The sequence below is a fragment of the Rhineura floridana genome, chromosome 6, assembly GCF_030035675.1.
Source record: "Rhineura floridana isolate rRhiFlo1 chromosome 6, rRhiFlo1.hap2, whole genome shotgun sequence".
In the NCBI taxonomy this organism is placed as follows: Eukaryota; Metazoa; Chordata; class Lepidosauria; order Squamata; family Rhineuridae; genus Rhineura; species Rhineura floridana.
This window is the reverse complement of record NC_084485.1, coordinates 36,953,444-36,972,982: the sequence shown is the minus strand read 5'-3', so window position 1 is coordinate 36,972,982 and position 19,539 is coordinate 36,953,444. Positions and strand designations below refer to the sequence as shown.

Genomic DNA, 19,539 nt, shown 5'->3' with positions numbered 1-19,539 from the left:
TTGGTTGTGCCATTGAAGGCGTGAAGCAGGAAACATAGGCAGTGTACACTAGCATGCTGCTTGTTCCTAATAAACTGCAGTTAGCCAGGAACTTTTATTTTGATGTGCAAACATGGCCCTTTTTTCTCATTTTGTTTTATATGAGTAGCTTTCTCTGAAAAGGCAGGCTACAAATTCTCTTTAAATTAAAAAGATAATTTTTCACACACACCCCATTTTAATATGCAAGTGTAATGCATACCTTTACATAAAATAAAATAGAACTAGTAATGTATATTATGCATGATCCCAATGCCCAATGTATAAATATTTCAAGGAGAGTAGATTTATTAAAACAATTTTAAAACCTGAATTGCAATTGAAAAGCGATCAAGTATTTTGAATCTGATACATCTTTAATGCTTGCTAACATTTGCAAATTTGTGTTCAAGATTTGTGATCCAGTGCTCTAATGTGGTGGGACTTAATTCTCTTTCTTCTAAGTAGCCTTAATTTAAACCAGTGCTTCCTAATAAGGGACAGCTGGGAGAATATGGAAACCAAGGAAGATGTCATGGGGGAGAGTTGCTGTAGGCAGAGTGTATAGCAAGGAAGGCTAACTCTTTTTCTCTCCCAAAGGCTACATTCACCATTGGCCAACTCTTTCCAGGGGCTATAGGCCAGTGGTCACAAGTGTGGCCACCCCACACTTTTGCGTACACATACACATGTGTAGGGCACATACATTGTGCATAGGTTGCATGATTGCAAGACAGCTATACAAAGTCAGCTGACGAGGTGGGGAGTTACTGGACTTTCTCCACCCATCAAAATATCAGTCTGATGACCTGGAAGGGGGGGCCATTTGCATCCCCATCAGTGTTCTGGGCTCTGCCCACTCTAGTACTGCATTTACTTTAATTTTGTTTTTTGCTGCCACCCAAATCAGTGGGGTTTTGGTGAGGCAGAATAATTTATGTGAAGGGCCAGATAAGGCTCTTAGCTGCTGTATGATACTGCTTTTTCAATTTAGCTGAAACTACATGAATGTCACATATCCCACTGTAATATGATGGCCAGGATAATGAAAGAGTTCTCATTGCATGTGTTGAAGTGGTAGCTGAACCCAGTCTGTAAACTGAAGCTTAAGTATTTGTGTTTTTAAATAAATCTTTACTTCCTTTTCTCCTAAGTCCACCTCGTACTAAGGAAGAAATGGATGATGATGGCTACTACAAAGAAGACTACAAGCCCCTAAAGAGACCCCGAGAGGATGATGAGTGAGTAGCTCATGAAAAAGCGGGAATAATTAGAGATTTGAATCTGTCTGTGGAATGCAACTGTGTTATCCTACTGATCAGTGGATTTAAGGGCTTAAATTACTTAAGTGGGCATGCTCGGAGTTTGACTAATGTTGGATATCACCCATAATTTTTTTGTTCATTGCTTTATAATTTTTTCCCTATAGACATAACATTCCTAATTACAGTTTGACTTTTCCATGCCTCCTCAGTAACCACTGCATGGTTTTAATTACCCTTGAGGGTGAACCGCTCTGTGGTGGTGGTTTACTTTTTTGGGGGGGTATAATTTTTGGTTTGTTTATATTTTATGTATGTACGCCTCCTTGATCTTTGGAAAGGTAGCCAACAAATGCTTTTAATAAAACAAAAAAGAAAAATGAGTATAATAAAACACTGAGGGATTGAATGAATAATGTAAAATAGTAATACTTTTGTGAACCCCAGCTGTCTTCTGTGGTGAGTTGCCCTGATCCTGCAAGGAAGATATTTGTTTGTTAAATTTATATCCCACCCTTCCTCTCAGGAGCCCAGGACAGCAAACAAAACACTAAAACACTCTTAAAGTCTGTTTTAAGATGTTTTAAATATATTAAAACAAAACATATTTAAAAACTTACTAAAACAAAAAGCTTTAAAAACATCTTAAAAGCAATTCCAACACAGACAAATTCTAGGATAAGGTCTCTACTTAAAAGGCATGTTGAAAGAGGAAGGTCTTCAGTAGGTGCTGAAAAAATAACACAGATGGTGCCTGTCTAATATTTAAGGGGGGGGATTCCAAAGGGTAGGTGCCACAACATTAAAGGTCTGCTTTCTATGTTGTACGGAATGGACGTCCTGATAAGGTATCTGCTCACTTGTAGAGCGCATTGATCGACTGGGTATATAAGGGGTAAGACAATCTTTCAGATATCCTGATTCCAAAGCCCTGTATACGGCTTTGTACACCAAATCAATATGATACATCTGTTTTTCACAATGCTCATCTGTATCCCATTGAACTGGATGGTATCTTGATAAATAATGGAATGCACTACTCCATCTGGGGCCACTAGTTGTCTGGAATTCAAATTGGACCAGGGCCAGTATGAGTGGTCATACCAGTGCCCACCCTTGTCCACCTTTTCTATTGCAAAGGGATTTTAAACTTTCCCTTCTCCCTAGCTGTGCAGTAGAAAATAGAATTGAACAATTCAAGTGAGGGGCAATAAGTTGCATTGAAAGCGGCCAATAATTTTCTTGAAGTACTTAGTCATCTTCTTAGTCCATGCATAATATGGTGTTGTGTATAAAATACTGTTGTCAGTGTGTGTAGCACAGGTAAAGACTTAACATTTATCAACAGACAATGGAAAGAAGTTGTCTTTGTACTCGCGTGAAGAGGTTTCAAGGAACGACTAATTCTTAAAGTCAGGTTTTATATGAGAAGCATTTGGGTGATGCTTTTGAAATGGAGGCAGTCGCCCAGTGGCTTATGCCACCCAGAGGTGGCACAATGGCAATTTTGTGTGTGTTTGTGTATATAGATATGAGGGAGAAAATCAGAAACTAGAAGGAGATGATTTATTTGCAGTTCTTGCATCTGTTTCAGTGTCGACTACAAACCCAAGAAGATCAAAACTGAAGATATAAAAAAATCAAAGAAACGGAAACAGGAAGAAGAGGTTTTGTGGAATTTATATTCTATGAAATGATGGGGTCATAACAGATTATGGCAGCAGCTGTGGGGAAAATACTTTAGTTTGCTTAGAATATCCAATATCTGAAAAATGTTAACAAAAACCCCTAGAAGATGGCTGTGATCTAGAGCAGTGGTTCCCAACCTGGGGGCCGTGACCCCCCTGAAGTAATCAGAGGGGGCCACGAATAGTAAAGAAATGAATTCTTTTTTTTAGTCTTCACTCCCTGGACACTTTCTGCTTCCCACTGCGGCTGCAGATGACACCTCCCCCTTGCCCCAAACAAGAGTTTTGCTGAAGTGCCAGAGTGTCTTTCAAGCACACCAAGAGCAGGCATCTGCCTATAGAACACATGGCAGATGCCAAAGGAGGCTGAAGGTGGAGCTACCAGGAAGAAGAGGGGAATACTATCACTGACTCCCATCTCCTTGCACTGCTGCTGCTGACGACACCCTTACTCAGAATGAGAGGAGACGGCTTTTTTTGTGAAGCAAAAAGAAGCAAGGCTGCAAGGAAAGGCTGCTTTTCTCCAGCCTGCCTCCCTGGGGGGAGGGGGTCACAAAAGGTTTTAAGCTTATAAAGGGGGTCCCATACTCATAAAGGTTGGGAACCACTGATCTAGAGTACATAGTAAGGCCAATGTATAGAGATGCTGATTTTTAACTAGACTTTGGGCTGCTCCTCCTTGCCAGCCATTGCAGTCCCAAACGCAGTCTTCTCCTCACCAACAAAGCAGCAATTTGCTCTCCATCCTTTGGTTAAGTGATCCACTTCTCTCATTACTCTACACACACCTCTCTCTGTTTCTTGAATATACCCTTGCACAATTATTTGAAACAACCCTTCCCCTTTTGATTTCTCTGACACATTCCTGCTACACTTCTCAGTAGCTAAAAATGCATGTAAAATGTGTTACGTGTTAGATGAATTATGACAGGAATTGCGTTATAGCTGGACCTATGTCAATAATGTTGGGTTACAGTTCCCACACAGTCTATGAAGATGCTGAGACCTATGCTGTCTGTCCCTTTTAAAAATGAAATTATTTCACACCATGATAGGCACTGCATGTTAATTGCCCCCTTGCAATAGTTAGGAAACTGATTACATAGTTTGATTCAGATACAGGGCCCTTTTTGTGTGAAGCACATTTCAAATGGTTTCTCACAAAATTTATTTTTACATATAAGAGTATCTTGTATAGCTACTGTGCATCTCTGTCTTTTAAAAAAAAAAATCTATTTTCAGGACAGCAAACCCAAGAAAATAAAGAACAAAGATAAGAAGCCACCTGGAGGAGACATGAAAAAGAAAAGAACAAAAAAAGAAGAGGAGCAGAAATGGAAATGGTAACACATTTCTGATGCGTCTGTATTTTTTTAATTTTCTATTATAGCAAAACACCTGAACCAAAATAGCATCACAAAAAATAAGATGATGGTGGTGATATTATTACTGATGATGATGATATTAAATGTTTTGCTGGGCCTTGACGAGAAGGTCCTAGGGCAGGTCACAATAATATTAAAAACAGTTTTTAAAACAAATTATATTCACAACTAGAGAGGGTTCTGAAAGCATATTTCTCCAGTGCCAAAGGGCAGGATGAAGTGCTGTGCTAATTTTAATGAAGTTCCATTTTCTCTGCAAACAGTGCCATTTAGGGGTGGTGAATATGTTCATTAAAAAAGCCCCTACTCTCTTCTTCAGTACATTTTTTGTACCTTCTCACAGCCATTGCTCATTATTCATGGAGGATGCCATTATTCATGGAGGAAACATCTGTTAATGACTACTAGCCATGATGGTTATGTACTACCTTCAGTGTTGGAGAGAGTATGCCTCTGGATGGCAGTTCCTGGAAATCACAAGTGGGGAGAGTGCTGTTGTGCTCAGGTTCTGCTTTCAGGCTTCCTATAAGCATCTGGTTGACCACTGTGAGAACAGGATGCTATACTAGATGAGCTTTTGGTTTGATGTAGTAGGGCTCTTCTTATGTTCATATGATTCTTTCAGTTAGCTGCTGCTTAGGGTAAGGGAGTTCATCCCTGTTGCTGAGGCAACCAGACTACTGCTCTCTTGAGTTGCTCAGGAAATTGGACTTCCACCTCCCTCCTTGTAATAGTTTTACACCTTTTTAGCAAGAAGTAGAAAATATTACCCTGTCATTTTGAAGTAGGTGAATATGTTTGTGACATCCCCCCCCCCTCATTTCAGCTTGGCGCCAATTTTGGCCTCTACCAGTTACTCAACTGAAGTGTTAGTTGATGTACCTAATAGCTAAAAACTTGTAGCCTTTAAACCATAATCATACTTACACTGTTTTCTCGTTTGTAATATTTTCTCCCCTTCATTTATATAACCCTTGCTTTTCACCAAGAGCGTGTTGCTTAGTCTTCTTCAAAAAGTCAACCATAACTAAATCAGCCTTTTTTAGGCATATACAGAGATGTAAATCTAGTCTTTTTACTTACATTCCTGAGCGTTAGTCCTCAGCATGTCACATTCCCAAATTGTGTGTTAAACTAAAGGGGATTTAAAAACAAGCTTGTGAAGGTTGCTTTCTAGGATTGAAAATCCAAGGCTTTACTTACATGCATTGCATTCCTCCATGCTTTTCTGGATAAAGGCCGATGGATTCTTGGATGTTGCTTAAAATGGCAGAACAGGAACAACAAATGTCATAATGGTGTATTGCATTATAAACTATTTTATAGAGCAGTGTGTTTAAATCATGTTTTGGTTTTTGTTCTTTAGTTCTTTCTCTTTTGGCCAATCGGCTCCCAGTGTTTGGAGAATACACTCCTTGGAGAGAGGATGTGTCAGCAAACACTGATCAAGTGATAATATTCCAGTACATATTTAAACATGCTTTAGGACACAATCTGGGGATAGTTTCCATTGAGAACTTGTCTACTGTTTCAATAAAGAGTAGTTTGGAGGAATAATTTGTTGGTATTCATCTTAAATTCTATTTCAAAGTTCTTGTTCCTACATTTCATCTTCAAACACGGTGTCCATTAGAGTGTGTAGTACACTTTCTTGTCTTCTGAGGGTTATTTATGTAGTTACAAAATTTAAAACATGAATATAATGAGTACATTAAAAATTATCATAGACTTACATGTGTCAGGGAGCCACGCTTGGACATTGCTTCATCTTGATTGGAACCAATTACCTAGGGAGGTGGTGGGCTCTCCAACACAGGAGGCATTTAAGAGGCAGCTGGACAGCCACCTGTTGGGTATGCTGTAATTTGGATTCCTGCGTTGAGCAGGGGGTTGGACTTGATAGCCTTATAGGCCCCTTCCAACTCAATCATTCTATGATTGTGTATGCACAGTGGCAAACACTGGTTTAGTCCTTCCATGTAATGTGTAGACCCAGCTGTAACTGTCCCTTTTACCTTCTGGTCCTTTTTATTGTTTTAAAATGTAGGCTTCCCTGTCTGGTTTTGCAATCTGTGTTGCAGTTCTTGTTTCTCATTCTATTGAATAGCTTTGAATGGCTTTGAATTTAATTAATGTTTGGGGTGTTAAAATGAGTAGATAGGAAGAAGTCTGGAGATCTTTGACCACCTTTCCTGGATCAGTGTCATTTTTTAGAACTCAACTACCATGATCCTTTTGTCATAACCATTACCATCCATTAGCCCACTTTTACTAAAGTGCTCTCTAGCACTCTAATCTACGAACCTGCCCGTGTTGCTCAGATAGCATTGAGACCCTTCACCACTGTACCCTTGATTGCTCCCTATACTCCCACATCCATTGTAAATTTTTAAACTCTATCATATTGAACCCGATGTACAAACACAAAACCCCTGATGATATGGTTGCTTTTATTTTTTCTGGTATAGACAAACGAATTACCATTCAGGTGGCCAAGTTTATATACGCGGCCCAATTAATACGTACTTCTATGTAACGCTCCTGTTTTTCTGTTTATGTATGTATATTGTATATTGTATCCTCGTTCTATTTGGGTCCTTGACCGCAATAAATTAAACTAAACTCTCTAGCACTCTCTAGAAGTGTCGCTCTCCTGTCTTGCTTTCTTGAGTTTGACAACAAACCTCCAATTAGCTGTTCCAGATCCCTGAAAGCTATGCTGATTGGCTGATAAAGCTGTACATTCAGAGGCATGTTATGCTCAACACCTCAATTTGTTTAGATTGCTTGGCTGCTGAGGTTCCTTAGGCTCACCTGCAGTTATAAATCCAATGTGCTTGTTCTTGGCTCACCTTTCAAGTCTGGGATTTAGCTATGCTGATAGTCCCAGCAGTTGCTCAGGTGAAGATATTCACAATTATTTGAATTCTGGGATTGTAATCTGAACTGTAGGGCAGGCATGGACAGAAAGTAAATTGGAGTTTACTGATATCTCTCTCTAGATGATTTGGTATAAATGGACAGGTTGTGACTCCCAGTTGTTTAGCAATGGCAACTACAAAATCCCCCCCCCCTTCTAAACTGGTCTGGGATCATGGTGAGATGGAGATGGCCATCGACACGATCACTCCTTAGAGCCCTCTCCAAGGTTGAGGGTAGTCCAAGAGGCTCCTTTATTTTTCTGAGGAGCTCCAGGCAATTAAGTGGGCTGACTGACAATTGGAGGGCAGGTGGCACAAGTCTTGATGCAAATTCGACCAAACGCAGGTGTGAGTGCATAGTTGCACCTGTTATGTGGCAGTGGTGGTGGCGACAAAGAAGACATGTTTTTCTGCCTGCTATACACCATAGAAACAGTTTCAGGGAGCATCTCTGCTATGTGCACGCACACACATGTGTGTGTCGTTGCGTACATGCTTGTACATGGAATGAAAAAGACGCTTCTTTAAAAATTAGCATGTACTTGCCTTTGCCCAGTGCCTGCTTCTATTGTAAGATACAAAGTGACCTTCAGTTCTGCTTTTGACACATGGATTCAGAAAAACACGTTAGCCAGTTGCTGAGTAAAGCTGAAGAGAAATGGATGTGGCTCCCTGGTCATATGTTGAGAATACCTGTATTAGGGAAAATGCCTATTTCAGGTTTTTCTTTAATGGTAAGTGTTAGAAACATGACAAATTCCTGAGGATCTGAGCCTTTCAGATTTAGATATTGTATTTCAGAAAAGTACCATCCTCTACTCTCATTACAGCCAAGCAGAATTTTAATTCCCTTTTATTGCAGATGGGAGTGAGTTTGGCTGTGTCATCCTTGTACATCAAGTGATATTAATAATCATTTCCCTCTGTGGTCCACAGGAGAGGTCACTGACCTACTGGAAATTACTTTTGGTGTTTCTTTTCCTTGTAGAACACATTAGTTGCTTTTACTAATGCCCCAAGTCGGTGTATCCAAATGAGACATAACATCAAAACTGTTGTGGTGAAGCCTGTAATATATTGTGTTGTTTGTGAGTCTTTCAGAAAGTTCAGCTCATATGTAATGTATATGGTACAACAGGTTGGCTGTCTAAATTAAAATACAGCAAAAGGTTTATGTGTATAAATAAAATCAATGTGGCCTGGAAGAAGGCAGAAGTGAGGGCACACACCATCACCACCTTCTGAAGGGACTGTCAGTGGCCTGAGAGAAATGCTTGGGCAGCCCCCACTTTCCCTGGGGATACTTAAGAAATACTTGTGTGGCCCTGAGGGAAGGCAGAGAGAGGCAAGGAAGCCTAGAATATTGTGTACCATTTCTTATTCTAATATTTTAAATTACAAACCATCTTGGGTGCTTTTTCAGAAAGGCAGTATAGAAATGAAATACATGACCTTTGACTGTTCTGATTTGACTAATTTTGGCATTCAAAATATAGTGCCGTGATACCCCTTTTGTAGATTTTGGATCCATGTGACAATGATTGAGTGATCATTTGTGTTCATTTTTATTTTCTTCCTCTCTTTTTGAAAGGTGGGAAGAAGAGCGCTATCCTGAAGGTATTAAGTGGAAGTTCTTGGAACACAAAGGTCCTGTGTTTGCACCACCTTATGAACCTTTGCCTGAAAATGTCAAATTCTACTATGAAGGTAAGTTACTAAAGACTGATGCTTGGTAGAAAGAAAAGGTGTCTTTTTATAATGAGCAAAATTCACAGTGGGTACTTGTGGTAGCTAAAAGACTTAATGGAATATATTGTGGCATGAGCTTTCATAAGCAAGAACTTGATTTTTCAGATACATCTTTATGCTTTGTCATTTTGACTGTGACAAACCAAATGCTTTCTCCATGAGATTTTGCAATGGGGGATTCTTTGGAGAAATAGAGAAGTTGGTGATACATGGTTGTGTGGTGTTGCTTTCTTCCCCCTTTTTATATAAACACTGTATATAACATTGTGCATACACATGGGAACCTGTGGGGCTCCAGATGTTGCTGGATTGCAACTACCATCATTCCTGACCATTGGCTATGCTAGTTGGGGCTGATGGCCATTTGAGTCCAACAACATTTGGAGACCCTGATAGCACAGCAGTGGGAATCCCAGTCCCATGGTGCTCAAGATGGTGCCCTCCCTAGAGTAGATTCATAAGTCAGTATATTAGATAGATACTAATTTATTTAGATCAGTGGTTAGCATGTCTGACTAGAATGAAGAAAACATTGGTTTGGATCCCCACCCAACCCGCAAAGCTCACTGGGTGACCTTGGGCCAGTCGCACACACTCTTTCAATCTACTTCACAGGATTGTTGTGAGGGTAAAGTTAAACTGAGAGGGGAGAACCACATATGCTGCCTAGAGCTGCTTAGAGGAAAATGTAATAAATGATGTTAGGATAACCTGATAGCCTGTTCCTGTTTCCCAGCGGCAGCACTACATTGCCATGTCGTTTTATTTCTATTTTTGATTGCAGCTTCTGACATTACCCAGAAAGTATATCTGCATGTTTGACTGCCAGCATTTCAGCTACTTATCCAAAACTGTTCTTAGTCACTGCTTAGTATTGTTACACCACCCTTTGGTGCATCTGGGCACAATATGCCCTTTTTGTACTATAAAGCTTCTGGTTCAGATATCTATCCCATGATAGCACAGTCAGTTCATAGTAGGTGTGCACGTCTTTCTCTAACCCATGTATGAATCAGAACGTAACATTTAGGACAATACACAGTTCTTTTCCTGAATTTAATATATTTAAGATGGGTTTTGCATTGCTTCCTAATTTTGGAAAATAGAGCACAAACCAAACCCATGCGTGGAGGACATACAGATTCCCTATTTATTTTAAAGGAGTCTCAGATCCCAAGAATGAAGTGTGGCACCTGTATCCATGCCTCAGGAGGGGCATGGGCATAGAGCTTCCTCCTACACCCAAGCCATGCTAGTTGCACTGATGTGCAGCACTGGCATAGCTATGGAAGTCCTCCCTTCCCAGCTGGGTACAAACTGATCATTTGTGTACTAGTTGCTTCTGTTCAGATGGCATGAAGAGGCCAGCTAGGTGGTGGTGGGTATTCTTAAAGAGGGAAAGTCCCATACTGGGGCCCTTCTAGTAAAGGACATCCCATCTGGATCCTGGAGACTCCTGTGTGCCGATCGGCCCACCCTGCCTTTCTCTTCCTTTCAAAGCTTGTCATGTAGAATCTTTAATCTCTTGTCTTCCTGTGTGGGCTGTGATTGGTGCAGAAGCAGGGTGCATTTGTGCCCTGTGCTCCCTGATGTCTGGACAGAAGGGCTGGATCTTTCCTAAAGCTATTGGTGCAGTGGCATTTATAACAGTTAATAGCAGGAGTGAAAGATACCTAATTCCATAAAAGACGACTCAGAAATATTAATTCATATAAGTGAAGGATCAAATTTGTTTTGAGGAAGTTGGAATGTATTTTGGTGGTGGGCAGTCTCATCAGTGGAAGTTGTTCAGAAACTGCTTTTCTTCTTCCATTTTTAATTTATACATGAATAGATATAGATGAGAAAGAAGGCTGGCTGGCTGGCTAGCAAGGATATTTTACTTGAAGGTGATGTTCGTTCCTAAATCTGACCAAATATCTTTGTCCAAGATCACCAACAAAAGTCTGTATATGGAAGCAGGCTTCCTGATATGCAACTGATATGCATTCATATCCTATTGAACTGCCTGCATGCATCTTTCAGTGTGGAAGTGAAGGCCACACACTTTTGCTTGGCTAGAGCTGGATCAGGGCCCTTCTCTAACAGTAAGGTTCCTGTATTTCCACTTAGTAGCCTTAGTGAATTTCTTGGTTCCTTCTCATCTGTAATGGCTGCCTAAGTAGTGTTTGAACATCCTAGAGTTTGTGATGTTAGATTTACTGAAAAGAAGGTGAACGTGGCTATTTATGCTGGTTCAGGAGAATGTTGTCATCACTAGAAACTACCTTTTCCAAGTTACTTTTAAAATGTAATGTGAGAGGATACATTCACCCATATGAGTTGTTCTTAAGCTAATGGTAGCTAAGCCCAAGTATTCTCCTCAGGCAAGGCAGTTTTTGAACCATTTAAATTACCTTTGTTTTTAATTCTTTAGACGGCCTCTGGTCCTGTAACCTTGTAACTCCCATGTTGGTGCAGTTTAATCAAACTGCCGCTATAGCATAACCCGCCCCCCAAATGTTTCGTGTTTAACCTTCCTATCAAAGCATCCTAGAATCTGTCTTAACAGCATATGAATTCTAGCATTCCTGTAGTTACAGACCTCATTCAGACATAATGTTAATCCATGCTTTAGCATTAGAAGAACACTACCGCAGGCATCAGACATGCGCTCTCTGCTCTCCCCTTCCTACCTCCTTCACCATCAAACGAAAGAAAACTTCATTGCTGTTTGCAACAAACCACAAGCTTCTTAATATTGTAAATGGCTTTAGACAAAAAATAGGTGACAAACCAGGATGTTAACTGCGACTTGTACAAACAATAGTCAGTGTTCAGATGAAGTAGGAAACTGCAGTTCATTACAAACCTGAACTAGAACCTTTATTTGTTTCCCCCCTTTGTGTGCAAAGGAGGATGAAGGGGGGGGGGAGTGCATGAACCTGAGGCTCGTCGCAGGGTGTTCTTCTAACATTAATCCATAATTTAGCATTGCTTCCGAGTGTGGCCACTCTCCTGGTCACTGCTGCGTAAATTAAACTGATTTAATTCAGGATGCCAGTCAAACATTGGTTCTCTGAGATGAGAGACAGGCTCACTTGAAGAGATGATAGTAGGTTAGAGTGTGAATTACTCCCAAATAGTTTGTACCCAGCCAGATTTGGTATGTGGGGCAAAAAGAACACTTTGTGGCCTTCCATGTGAATTCATGGCTGGCAGTGGGCAATACTTGTTGCAAGCATTTTGCTCCACAGAGTCACTCACCTGCAGATCTCATAAGACGCTGCAAGAGATGGTGAAAAGCACTTCTGGTTCTTCTTTCGTTGCTTGTATGCAGACTTAGAGTGACAGTGAATATACAGAGCTGAGAGTCAGTTCTCATTTTTCATGCAAGCCAATAATCAAGTCGGAAAGGCATGCTGGTATTAGAAACCAGCACGTTGCTTCTTTAAAATAGGAGAGGCCCAGTCTTTTTCTGGCAGTGCTTCTGAATATTTGAAAGGACACACCTCAGATTTTACATTTGTACCCCTTCAGAGTTTATCCATAGCAGAGCAAAAAATAACAAGTAAGAATCATTCCTGTGTTGCTAATCTTTTAAGTTGATTCAAGAAACACTTTGAGGGATAAAAGATCAGTGGCTGTCTGATCTAACATTATAGAAGAATTCTCCTTAGCTGTTTTCTATAATATGTATAACTTCCATCAAGCTAGTCTGGGAAATTCCTCACCCCCCCCTCTCCTGCACAACATACACATATTCTGTGCATCTAAAAGACTCTGTTTTGCTTTCCCTGGCTGCCTTAACTATATCAATACAAGTAGTGGCTGGATTGGATTTCACAAGAATCTATCGTTCAAAAATGATGCTAACTTTTTAGGCTGCTGGCAAGTAAGATATTTGTCCCTGTTTGTTATTGCTGTGGAATGCTGGCAAGCCGCTTCCCTGAGTGTCTGAAGACTGGTGTGACGTTAGCACTGTCTGGGTCTGCATTAGGCATATTGGATAGAGAAGGGAGGTGTTCATCTGCAGTGCATTGATGCAGCAGTTGCTTCCCCCTTGAGCTGTGGGGAAAGCTGCCTTTCTACACAGCTAGTTATTTCATGCTGAGCCTCTATCACAATTCCCTTCAGTCAAGGGGAAATGGGGCAGTCACAGATCACTGAAATATCATGCAGGCAGCCTTTTAACAACAACTTTTTGAGCCACTGGAGTTAGAAATACCAGCCTTCTTTCACATGGCACAAAATCAGCACAATATGGAGGTATGATCCTCAAGAACAAATGCTATAAAGAGGGATACAGTGTGACATTGGACATGCCCATTCTTACTTTTTCTGGAATGAGAGCCACCTAACTGATGCCTTTATCCTGCACTTACTGCTTTTTGTGTGTAATGGGCTCAGCCTTTCTAGGCGTCATGTATATGGCTTGGTAATAGCTTTTGAGATACAGGATGAAACTGTTTCCATAAATAAGCGGTCCTTGTCCGTTGAATATTGGGCATCCTACATGGTGGCAAGATTATTATCATTATTATTGTTTACTGCATTTATTAGTTGCTTTATATAAAGAAATGTCTTACAGGACATCTCCCCTTCAAGGGCTCTCCTTTCTTTCAAGTGGTATTTGAAAACGCATATCAGGTAGTTATAATAGGGGAAACCTTCCCTTATAACATTAAAAAAAGAAAAGAATGGAAGCCAGGTTTTCGAAGTAAGCAGTCAAAATGCTTCTAATTTGGTTGTAGAGTATTTTGAGGGTCTTTTTAGTCAGCCCTTCCCAACCACCACCACACATTGTGTAGTGAAATTCGAAGTGGATGGTTAGTTCTGAATTGCTCAGTCAGAGATGCCATCATCCTCTCTTCTAGTTTCGGTTCTTTGAGTACAGTTGCTAATGTAGCCAAAACGGTGACAGCCACACACAAGGAGTAATCAGCAAACTCAGCGTAACCCTGAGGTTTGCAGAAGTACACAAAACGTGAGGGGGGGGAATCTAAGGGGGGTCACTCCTCCCCCCAAAAAACCCCAGCAAACTGAGGACTGACTGTGCTCAGAGCCCATGGGATGCTGTCTGCCTGTTGAGAGGTGGGGGAATGGAATGCAGTGGCTGCAGAAGGAGGACTGAGGAAAAGAGAAGCAGATTTAAAAAGTTTTTTTTTCAGTATCCCCAGAGAAGGAAGTGAGGGCTGGTCATAGCAATCAGTGGAGAAATTAAAGACTTTAATGCAGCTCTGATTGGGCCCCGGTGTGATCGCTCCACCCCAAAAAGAGATTAATGAAGATTTAACATGCTTGGTGGACATGAAAAGCTGACTGACTTGCTGCGGGGAAATGGAAGGCTGAGGGATATACAGGATGGAGTGGAGTGGATGGAGGGGCACTCCACACTTGCCACATCTTGTTGGAGGACACACTTGTAGTTTTTTGGGGGTGGGTGGGAGGAGAGACAGTTCAGTGAGGGAGAGATGGAAGGAGGGGGCTCACCAGCCAGAGACTTGTGTCCAGTCTAAAGGTGCTGGACACAAGTCTCTGGCCTGTACTCCACTTCTTTAAAAAGTAAACAAAAACGCAAGATTGGAGTCCCCAACTTAGTTCACTCGTGAAAAAACTTTGGAACAGACCCAGTACTAGTTTTATGCTAGCTGACTTAAAAGGGTTAGGTTAAGTAGTGCAAAATAAAATTGCACTGTCCACAGTAGAATTTGGAGTGTAGTTAGTGACTTTTGTTACAGCACTTTTGCTCTTGGCCTCTAGCTTTCCCTGAAACAAGGATGTTCAAAAACTTGTTTGTAGGGTCATTATTCTGGCTGTGCATTGTATATCCACAAAGGGCCAACGCTGGGTAGGGATGTTCCTGGATCCCTTCTCTTTGAGTTAAGAAGCGTAGACTGTTTGAGTGGTTCAGCGACTATAGGATGTCACCTTGTTCTTTTCTGTTTCCTCATGGATTGCTTTCTCTGCTGTAGGCAAAGTCATGAAGCTCAGTCCCAAAGCAGAAGAAGTTGCAACGTTCTTTGCAAAAATGCTTGATCACGAATACACTACAAAGGACATCTTCAGGAAAAACTTCTTTAAAGACTGGAGAAAGGTATGAACAATATTACGGAAAGGTAGGAGTCCTTGGTTACTTCAGAGCTTTAAAACCAGGCATGCAGATTGCCACTTTCCTGGATGACTACATAATGGTTGCTTCTAGGGGTGTAGCAGATGGCTCATTGCTTCTTTTCTTCCTCACTAAATGCTTGGGGTTCTGCATTAACCATTCTGCTTCTCAAAGGACTTATACATGCATACAGATATAAACAAATATATTACGTAGTAAGGAAGAATAAGAAGTGATCTGGGGAGAGGATATGGTCTGATCTGTTGCTGAGAAAAACAAGACCCTCCTACAATAGGAAGGAGTCAGAGATATGAGAAAGTGTAAAGAAGCTAGATTTTCCATGCCTGCCCCAAGAGGAAAGAGAACAGGAAGTCTGGGCCAGAGGTAAAAGGCATGAGTAGTACTCTTGAGTTTGCCAACGGGAGTTGTATTAAGTCATCCCTCCCCCATTTTGCAAGTAGAGAATTCCCTTTGCAGTGCTTATGCTGGAGGATAGATTTGTTCATGTGTGAGGTTTACACAGTGTGCTTTGCGTATGTTTAGGAATTTACAGTGCATAGTTAACGTTCCTTTTCCAAGTCAGTTTTGTGATTTCCCGTTTGTAGTCAGGGTTGTCTGTTAAGCAAAGCAAAGGCTTTAATCGTTGGGTTTTTTTAAAAAAAAAAAAATCTAGAACCCTAAAGAGTCATCTATGGTCATTGTGGGCAAGTAAAACTACATTATGCTTGTGCATGCTCATGGTTGCCAAGATTCAAGTCATCTGAGCTTAAAGAGTGCCTTAAGACAGCTTGACTGGTGCCCGTTGTTCCTCATATCCCAAAGTCAAGAACTGCAAGTGCTGCCAGTCTCATGAAGGAGAGACTGCTGTTTTTGCCAGTGTACTGGTGATAACAGTGCTGCCCCATGCTTTGGTTAAGTTGAAATGGTTTGACTTCTTTTTCCCCCAAACCACAGCTTGTGTGGTGTGCTGGTCTGTGAAATACTACCCTGGAATGGCCACAAACTGTGAAATACATCTGTCAGTGTATTTTATGGCCATGCTCTATTTAAACTCTGTGAACCAGGAACCTTTTATTAGTGATCCTGACTAGAGAATATGCTGACTGACAAAGTGCACTAACGTGGCTGGCACAGGTGACCCCGCTAACCAAGGATTGGCAGACTGGCTGTGCATTTTGTTCTCTTCATGTAAGGTGGAAAAGTATGACCAGAGTAGTGTATAATAACCAATATAGTAATAAAAGCTAGACTGGGACCTGGTTCAAATTTCCACTATCTCATCCTCTTCTACCTTGCAGGGTTGTTGTAAAGATGAAATGGTTGTGGGGAATTACCATATGTTGCTATTTGCTCCTTGGAGGAAATCATTTCTCAGCCTAGTTACCTCACAGGATTGTGAAGATTAAAATGAGGGAGATCTCTATATCTCACCCTAGACTCGTAGGAGACAGGATGCTTCTGTAATAAACAATGTCTGCTGGATCATTGTTTGAGTGCAATGATTGAGGCAGCCTTAGAGTCTTGGCTTTCTTTAAAAATAAATATAAAAATTCAAGTCCTGGGGAAAATCTTCATAATTAGGGGAAGGCTAGAAAGGCTTCCAGCATCCATGTGACTTTCATCAGCACAGCAGTGTGGCTTTGTACCCTGCCTCCTTCCATTCCCTTCTACTCTGCCGATCCCATTCTGTGCCTGAATGGAGTCTAAGATCAGAGTTTCAGAGTGTCTTGGAAATAGCATGAAACAATAGGGAGATACTTAATATACTAACCCTGACTTCAGAGTTTGCATCTCTTTGGTATGGAATGTCTCTGAGGTCTCATCTCAGAGCAGCATGAGGGGCAGTGAAGTATGCCGTTTTTATTAATTAGATATTGATAACCATCAAAGATGAAACTGTGATACTTTTCTTTTATTCTGCATTTGGTCTCCTCTAGGTTTATAGCTCTTGTTGCAACTTGAGTGCTCTAAAGTCAACATCCAAACTGACTTTACCAAAAATTAGGGTGAAACGCAGTTTCCTCTTTAAGTACTTTATGGATCTGGTTTACTTTTTGTTGCAGGAAATGACCTCAGGGGAAAAGAGTACCATCACCAGCCTCAGCAAGTGTGACTTCACGCATTTGAGTCAGTATTTCAAAGCTCAGTCAGAAGCCAGAAAACAGATGACCAAGGAGGAAAAACAGGTAACTTGTTTTAGAATTAATTTTCTTCCAAGACTTGCACACTGAAAACAAAGGATATGATCAGAATGCTTTGGCTTTGCCATTTTATTCTAAGTGTCATAAAATAATTATTACCTCCATTTCCCTGAGCAGAGAATTGAAACCTCCTGCTTCTAAGTTTCCAAGAGATTTATTTTATTTGTTTGTTTATTTTTTGATTTATATCCCACCCTTCCTCCCAGCAAGAGGCCCAGGGCAGCAAGAGATGAAGGTATTTATTTTATTTATCTATTTATCTATTTATTTATTATTTGATTTATATCCCGCCCTTCCTCCCAGCAGGAGCCCCATTTAGGCCCCATTAATGGGATTTTTACATTTTCCTGATTTATTTTGATATTTATAGACTGCCAATCAACCACATCCTCTAGATGTTTCACAAAGAATTCGACTATTAGGTTTGACCTTTTTCACAAACATAAAACAATCAAATAGAGTAGGGTAATAATTTCAATACAAATATCCACATAAAACCAGCACAAGCAGTATACAACATTTTTACGGTCAGCAGTATGTTTCTGAATACCAGTTGCTGGAAACTGTAGGCGGGGATAGTGTTCTTGTTCACAGGTCCAGGATTTATTTATTTATTATTTGATTTATATTCTGCCCTTCCTCCCAGTAGGAGCCCAGGGCAGCAAGTAGGATGCTGGACTAGATGGGCCATTGGCCTGATCCATCAGGCAGCTCTTATGTAGTTAAAACAGCATTAAACCTCAGCTAAATATAATGTATTCAAAGACTAAAATACACAGGATACTTCTTAAAACCCTGGGAAAATAAAAAGGTTTTCATCTGGCACTGAAAGGATCTTAATGTTGACTTTGTCAAGGTGTTGCAGTAATACTTGGTAGAAACCTTAATAAGAAACTGGTGTCTAAAAGAAATCTTTTAGACTGTAAGTAATACACAAAAAAACCCTTGCAATTTAAGAACGTACCTATAGCCAACAGATATTTCTATCAAACTTTAAAAAGCAGGGAAATTGGCAGCTGTAGTGAATGCACCAGGGGAGCAGGAGACCTGACCTCCTTTCTGAGATATTGTACTGCCCTACAAATTTGTAAAAATACACAATTTGAGTTGGTCTTTCACAGTGCAATCCACTTCCTGGGGAGGGAGAGGGGGAAGGAAGAGGGAGGAGAGGTTTGATTATTTGCATGCTTCTTGAGTTCAATGGGATTTACTCTTGTGCAGTCATTCTTAGGATAAATGAAACTGACCTGGAAGGAGAGAGGGAGGGAGAGGAGGAGGTTGGGTGGATGGGCACTGGGCAGGGAGAATGCCCCTTTCCTTTCCAAAAGGAAAACATTGTTTAACAGTATCATTATTTTGGGAGGTTTCTCCCACCTTTTTATTCTACAGCAGACACATGTAGTCTCCCACCCACATTTAAACCAAAGCTGTCCCTGGCCACATCTATGCCAGACATTTTTTCCACTTTAAACAATCATGGGTCCCCCAGAGAATTCTGTGAAGTGTAGTTTGTGAGAAGGGCTGAGAGTTGTTAGGAAACTCCGACTCCCATCACAGAGCTACAATCCCCAGAATGCTCTGGGAAGAGAGGCTGATTGTTAAACCACTCTGGCTACTGGAGCTCTGTCAGGGCAATAGAAGTTTCCTAACAACCCTAATCACCCTTCACAAACTACACTTCCCAGGATTCCTTGGGGAAGCTATGACTGTTTAAAGTGGAATAAGCGGCTGGCGTGGGTGTGGCCCTCTGATTTGCCAAGCCAAACAGCTGTTAGTCGGGCTTTTAGAACACTGACAGTTGGTTCTTACTAAGCATATCTGTGCTATCATTGCCTCCAATGTTAAATTTCTTAAATTAATTAAAAATCAGCCAGGCATTTTTTTTTAACTTTTAAACTGCAGATGATGAAGGCCAGTGTCTGGGGCAAGGTTAGTAATAGGATTACAGGTACTCTGAACATGGGTGATTTTTAATTAATTTCAACAAATTATGAGGCCACTGAGAGAAAAAAGTCCAACGGGTCTGGATTTTATTCCTCTTGTTTTACACTTTAAACTCTGGATTCTCTCTGAGTGTTTTGTGTATTGCCGTGAAAAGCTAGTGGGTTGTTAAGCAAGTATTTCTGAGTCCAGGACTATAAGTTTCATAAGACTGTTTTGAAATGAGCTTATGGGAAAAGCAGAATGGCATGGGGCTATTTTCAATTTAACATGACGAAATGTG

General features: G+C 40.8%; 1 protein-coding gene across 1 annotated transcript in view; it reads left to right on the top strand.

Moving 5' to 3' along the window:
- TOP1 (DNA topoisomerase I) overlaps nucleotides 1-19,539 on the top strand; it is a 134,672-nt gene that overhangs the window by 94,522 nt on the left and 20,611 nt on the right. Inside the window, exons 6-11 of the mRNA XM_061631492.1 lie at nucleotides 1,173-1,259; nucleotides 2,875-2,947; nucleotides 4,211-4,311; nucleotides 8,866-8,981; nucleotides 14,978-15,099; nucleotides 17,178-17,300. Of these exons, the coding sequence (XP_061487476.1) occupies nucleotides 1,173-1,259; nucleotides 2,875-2,947; nucleotides 4,211-4,311; nucleotides 8,866-8,981; nucleotides 14,978-15,099; nucleotides 17,178-17,300 (622 nt within the window). The remainder of the gene's footprint in view (nucleotides 1-1,172; nucleotides 1,260-2,874; nucleotides 2,948-4,210; nucleotides 4,312-8,865; nucleotides 8,982-14,977; nucleotides 15,100-17,177; nucleotides 17,301-19,539) is intronic.